Source organism: Sinocyclocheilus rhinocerous, unplaced genomic scaffold (assembly GCF_001515625.1).
Source record: "Sinocyclocheilus rhinocerous isolate Xijiao unplaced genomic scaffold, SAMN03320098_v1.1 scaffold6193, whole genome shotgun sequence".
NCBI classification, from domain to species: Eukaryota; Metazoa; Chordata; class Actinopteri; order Cypriniformes; family Cyprinidae; genus Sinocyclocheilus; species Sinocyclocheilus rhinocerous.
The window spans coordinates 84,254-90,658 of record NW_015641664.1 but is presented as its reverse complement, the minus strand read 5'-3'; the positions used below and the strand labels follow the sequence as shown (position 1 = coordinate 90,658).

The following is a 6,405-nucleotide window of genomic DNA, read 5'->3' as shown; positions in this document are numbered from 1 at the left end:
TGTAGTTTTTACCGAGCAAACAGCAGAAACGGCGAGAAAGACGGTGGCAGCTGCCGGAGGAAACCCGTGGCACCCGACCCGAGGCCACCGGAAGTGGCGCTGCGACCTGCCGCTGCCAGGATTTGCGCTTGCTCTCTCTCTCTAATTTCACGTATTAATATGAAATATGTTCTAGGCAAGTATATCTACCTCTTTGAAATTTCAGTGTATCGAAGTTGTAGTTTGGACTGGAGTTCGTGCTGTTAGGGAACGAGAGAAAACTGAATTTAGGTATATATAGTGAACAAAATATCACTTAACTGCTGATTACTAACGCAAAGACAAACAAGCAAACATATGCATACACACGGAGACTTAACGTTATTTTCTAACCGTGTCATATTACATCGATACGTTAAACGGTTACTAACGCAAAGACAAACAAGCAAACATATGCATACACACGGAGACTTGAACGTTATTTTCTAACCGTGTCATATTACATCGATAGGTTAAACGGTCATCCTCATCCTCATCCTCTCACCCCTGACAACAAGTTCCTCAGTCTCTGGATCAGTTTCGTAGCCGACGCCATACTCGCGTCAAGGTGAACCGGCTGTTTGCTGTGAATCTGTCGCTGGATCAGTGCTGGCTGAACGATCCTCACTGTAATGCAGAGAGTGTGAGCGAGCGAAGCTGATCCTGAGTCAGTTACAGCAGCAACGCAACGGCCAGCGGACCGGAAGTCGTTTTCTTACTCTCTGGGTCACATCCGAACGGGATCCAGAAATTCGCGCCACCTGTCGTACAAATGGACCGCCTAATGAATCTAGCTGGAAAGCATACACACATTTACATTTTCAACCACTTTAAACCGTTTAGAAACAGACAAATAAAGACCCAACTTTTACCCTATAGCTATATGAACTAATAGTTTGATCTAATATGAATATGGCAGATTAAACCTATATGAATGCGATATGGCTGAACATACCAGTCAAAAGTTCGACTGTATTTATGTTTGTCATTTTCTACCTAATCAATAAACCATCAAAAATACCTAATCATCCTGCTGTGTTTGACTGGGCTCCATCTATCTGATGGGTATGTGAGAATTTGCATGAATAAGAATTGGGTTTCTTGGGGACTTCCAGTCTGGGACACTGAATATTTAGATAGACTTAATGTAGAGCTGGAAGTCTACTACGTAGTTTCGTGGGTGGGAATAAACCAGAACCACCCATTCAAAGCCATGCCAGCAGAAGAGCGCGAGCGACACAGTTCAACGCATTATCTCAGCAGATCCCGCCACACACCGTTCATAATCCGTTCATAATATACTAACGCAATGAACGGTAACGATGCTCGTGTGACGGCTGAATATAAAGCAGCGTTTATCCGGATTATTATAGCCTAACGCAAAGAAAAGAAAAGAAAAAAGTAGCAAACGTCACAATAAGGGTAAGACAAAGTTTCATGACTTCCGAACAGAATCCGAATAGAGAGCGCTGTGTTGACTTTGATGATAATTAAAGCGTTATAGCTTTAATATTGATAAAGCTTCACTGTCACTGTTATAACTGTGTTCAAATATGTTGTGACACGGGATTTTATGTCTGTCTTTTTTGTTCTGGCCTGTTCAGGTAACAGTATCTTTTTCTCATCTCTGCAGAATAACAAAGCTTAAATTGATACTTGGCTTTATATTCAACAAAGTCAAGATGTATATTTGTGTCTGCTCATTATAGTGCATATGTGCCTAACATTGCTTCACTAATAAGACACAGATTAGTGTTTGCTTGTTTATTTATGAAGCTCAAGTGCTTGATCTTTGGGGGGAGAGAACTATAAAATCTTATAAACTAAGATGTATTCAGTTTTTGTACACAACCTAGCCTACCTGTTGTGTTCAGTGAGTACAGCAAGCTCAGCCATTTAACCCAATAAAGAAAGTTGTTGTGTTTATGGGGAATGTAGATCAATAACTACAGAAAAAACACCAAACTAACAGCGAAGGGTTAAATTTGTAACCCTTTTACATGTTACTTAAGTATTTCTGTTTTATTAGAACCATTGACTTGATTTCATTTTTATGCTGGTGTTTATTTAATGTTTATTGTAAAATAATAATAATAATCATAATGTCACAGAGATCAGGTTTTTAAATCGCATTTAAACGTGCCCTAAATTTTGGTAACAGGATTGCAAAAATTATGTAAGTTAAAAATGATACAGTGTTGAAAAAGAACAAAAAAAAAAACTTTTGTAACATGCATGCTCAAATTATGTCTTTCAGTATGTCTCTACATGTATTTCTTAGAAGGCAATAAATAAACAAACAAATACATAAATTCAGTATAATCAAAGGAAGAAAAGCACAAAATTTCGTGACCTTTCCATTAATCAGATCATCCCGATCTACTGATCTTTGCAGACAAAACTACTATTAACAATACATTATATTGTTGTTGCCCCAAAACAGTTCTAGCTTGAAAATTGAACTTGCCTCCGAAACGCTAAAAGACTCACATGCTTCAGGTCTCATGATTCTATTTATGGGCCATTCCCCTGTCTGGGTCGCCCCTCCACCGTTCGCCCATCCTCAAGCGAAATATACATTTGTGTAAAGAATTCAGAATACCAAAATGTATATACAATTACTTCTGATTGACCAAGTTCAGTCTGAAATGGTAGATTACTGATGCAATGCTGAGGATTTAGTAGATGCCCATGTTGCCTCTCTCCATGTGATCATATTCATAAAGATATAAAAACTGAATGTGATTCAGCCTTCTGTTATGGTTCCATTCCAGCTTTGCACTGTAACACCATTAAATGTGATCTAATACATTCTCATCTTTAATCTAATATAGTTAAATAGTGGGACATGGTTTGACTCACTTCCATGACTAAAGTTCTTTGTTCATCCTTTAGTAGTTGTTTACCGGCGAATAGAGCCTGCAGTGTTCACGGCAGCATGTTCTAGAGACTTTCTCTTCCTCTAAATCACATTATTTGTCGGTATGTGGATAATACTGAACATACTGAACGGGCAGACAGAGCTCTGTCTGAAAATGTTAAGCCAATTAGCACGTCACAAACAAAGTTAGTGCCTTTATGTCCGTGTGTTTAAATCAATATAGAAAATATAAAAATGTTACGCAATTCATGCATGCGTATAAAATCTGACTTTGATTTTGGTGGATCCAGATAGATCTGTTTTTATCTGTTCTTGTGACAGAACATTTACTTTTATGCATTTAGCGGACACTTTTATCCAAAACCATGGCCTTTTATACAAAAGAGGGACAAAGCCTAGATGCCTAGATTAGGAAGCAAGCTTGAGAAGAAGACAAATACAGAGGAGACAGTGGAGTTCAGTGAAGGGTTGATTAGTCTCCACAGGAAGTTGTCTGAATGTTTAGCGGAACAGAAATGATAAACTATTACAAATATAGGTCTTTTATGGAAAGTGTAGCCAGTGTGAAGAAAGTCTAATCGGTTGTATAGGAAACTTATGACAGCCTTTCAAATGAGTTTGAATTAGTCAATTTACATTTCGCATACTAGGTTGTGAGTGACGTGACGTGACAGTGACGTGACATGTGGCCAAGTATGGTGACCCATACTTGGAATTAGTGCTCTGCATTTAACCCATCCAAAGTGCACACACACAGCAGTGAACACACACACACACCGTGAACACACACCTGGAGCAGTGGGCAGCCATTTATGCTGCGGCGCCCGGGGAGCAGTTGGGGGTTCGGTGCCTTGCTCAAGGGCACCTCAGTCGTGGTATTGAAGGAGAGAGCGCTGTACATTCACTCCCCCCACCTACAATCCCTGCCGGTACGAGACTCGAACCCGCAACCTTTGGGTTACGAGTCCGACTCTTTAACCATTAGGCCACGACTTCCCCCGTCGTGAACAAGGGTGTGTGTGTGTTTGAAGGGACAGGGACATAAATTCAGTGGTTACATATTGCATAAGTTACAAAAATGGCAGAAATGACTGAAAATCAGGAGAGAATTAAAACTTTTCCCTGCCTGGTCTTTTTTGATTCCACACGCTCATGTACAAATATCAAACGTTGGTCACACTTTAGTTTAGGGACCAGTTATCACTGTTAACTAACTATTAACTATGACTTTTGCCTCAGTAAACTCCTATTTTGCTGCCTATTAGTTAGTAAGGTAGTTGTTAAGTTTAGGTGTTGGGTCATGACCCCTTTAAGGGATCTAAAATATGGTCATACAGAATAAGGCATTAATATGTGCTTTATAAGTACTAATACACAGCCAATATGCTAGTAATATGCATGCTAATAGTGAGAATTGATCCTTAAAATAAAGTTTTCCCAAACTTTCTCTCTTGCATCACTTGTCACTTCAGATGATCTATGAAGAGCAAGAAACATACGGTCGTGTACTGCTACGGCAGAGCTACCCTGACTTTGACAGGATCAAGTTGATAATCGAAACTCTAATGCGAACCTTCTGCTTGACGAGGCCAGAGACCCCAGAATACAGACACACACACAGCTGAGCAAGTGCTAGATAAACAACAGAACACTCTGTTCATTATTCACAGAGATAAGTTCGATCATATAACTCCTTTTATCACATATTGTTCTGTCGTGTTTAATACGGACACATAGAAATCTTTACAAAGTAGCAAAGCAATTGATAGGTGTATGATTTGATCTAATATGGATAATATATTGTAGGCCAACCTCATTCAACGTGCTCTTGAGAGTGTAGACACACATCTGTCATTTTCTTGACACTCTCTTCATTTCAGAATCGTAAGTCTGACCTTTTAGGAAAATAATAACACATTTCTCAACAAGCTGCATAATTTGAGATATTATTCATGCTTGTAGCACACAGAGTGCCTGTGATTTACACACACTTTCATACTCATAACTTCATGTTTGAATATGAGCAGTAATAACAGTGATGCTTGCCCAAGAAAGCACCACTAAATAATGAAACTGCCAGCGTCTGCTACTGGCCTTTAGAGTCTATTTCTGCTCTCCTTAAATGTGATCAGCTGTTTTTCACAGGAAGAGTCCGTTTTCTGAAGCAGCTTTTAGAAACAATGGGAGGATGTTGTTGTTGTTCACAAAACTGTCACAGCAGATGGTCTCTTGCTCTCTATTTTTTTTAACAGTGCACTTAGTAGTGTTTTCCATTTACAAAAGTTTTAGACCAACAGAGCTAAATAATGCTTTTGACAAATCTAATTCAAATGACTTACACTCACAGGAGATTAAAAAAAAGTCATATGAGTGGCTTCGGCAAAACTTTGTTTTATTCTACATGAAGGAGGATTCATTGTGGCAGCCATGTTGAGCTCATGTTCACTACTATATTTGGTAACACTTTAGAATAGGGAACACTTATTCACTATTAACTACGACTTTTCCCCTCAATAAATTCCTAATTGGCTGCTTATTAATAGTTAGTAAGTTGTTAAGTTTAGGGATCGAGTCGGCTTAAGGGATCTAGAGCATGTTCAAAGAGAATAAGGCATTAATATGTGCTTTATAAGTGCTAATAAACAGCCAGTATTTTAGTAATATGCATGCTAATAAGCAACTAGTTAATAGTGAGAATTGGACCGTAAAATAAAGTGTTACCGAAGTCATTGACAGTTTCAGGGATGAGGATGAATGGTCTTGGTTCTCAGCTTGTTTTGTCTGTGTAGCCTACAAGAATATGGTATGCCATATACAAAAATATTTTTTTCCTATTATATTAATCAACATCAATAATTATTATTACAATATTAATGATTAATTTTTGTCATAAAATGCAGCCCTACCCTGTATTTTTTTTATTATTTTACAAATGTATATATGCCTACTTTATATAGGAGGAGATAAATTACATTAATCTCATTACTGAAATATTGTATGTCATCTTTGAGTCTGTCGGCAGTCTGAGTAAATAAACACAATATGTCAGATGCAGTTTCTGTGCCACCTTTGCAGTGTAAAGATGACTTTTGTTGATGTTGATGCCATTTTATTCGTCACAGCCTGAGCCTAAAGCATTCTGATTTACTGAATTAATTGAAAAAATACAAGTATTTGACATAAAAGACAGCACGGATACATTTAATAATTAGAATTAATAAGGTAATTAAAAAAAATTACATTTCCTGTAAACAGTGCACCTGGAAAACAACCCCAGAGAGCAAATATTGTCACTAGTCAGGTCAGAAATTTATTTTTCCATTCGTTCTTCTAAAGCAGGGGTGCCCAAACTCGGTCCTGGAGGGCCAGTGTCCTGCAGAGTTTATATCCATCCCCAATTAGACACACCTGAACCAGCTAATCAAGCTCTTACTAGGCATACTAGAAACCTCCAGGCAGATGTGTTGAGGCAGGTTGGAGCTAAACTCTGCAGGACATCGGCCCTC

At 38.4% G+C, this 6,405-nt stretch overlaps 2 protein-coding genes across 4 annotated transcripts in view; one reads left to right on the top strand and one right to left on the bottom strand.

Moving 5' to 3' along the window:
- LOC107755274 (NADH dehydrogenase [ubiquinone] 1 alpha subcomplex subunit 7-like) overlaps positions 1-936 on the bottom strand; it is a 6,727-nt gene extending 5,791 nt beyond the window's left edge. The window contains exons 1-2 of one of the 3 annotated variants that reach the window (XM_016572021.1): positions 470-936; positions 190-239 (exon numbers count right to left, since the gene is read on the bottom strand). In XM_016572021.1, coding sequence (XP_016427507.1) covers positions 190-239; positions 470-477 — 58 coding nt within the window. In that variant the 5' untranslated portion in view covers positions 478-936. Of the gene's footprint in view, positions 1-189; positions 240-372; positions 396-469 lie in introns of those variants that run through there. The other 2 variants (XM_016572020.1, XM_016572022.1) reach the window with 2 other exon arrangements.
- A 302-nt stretch (positions 937-1,238) lies between these two features.
- The window catches only part of kank3 (KN motif and ankyrin repeat domains 3), a 21,466-nt gene continuing 16,299 nt past the window's right edge, over positions 1,239-6,405 (top strand). Inside the window, exon 1 of the mRNA XM_016572025.1 lies at positions 1,239-1,440. The gene's annotated coding sequence lies outside the window, so the exon portion shown is untranslated. The remainder of the gene's footprint in view (positions 1,441-6,405) is intronic.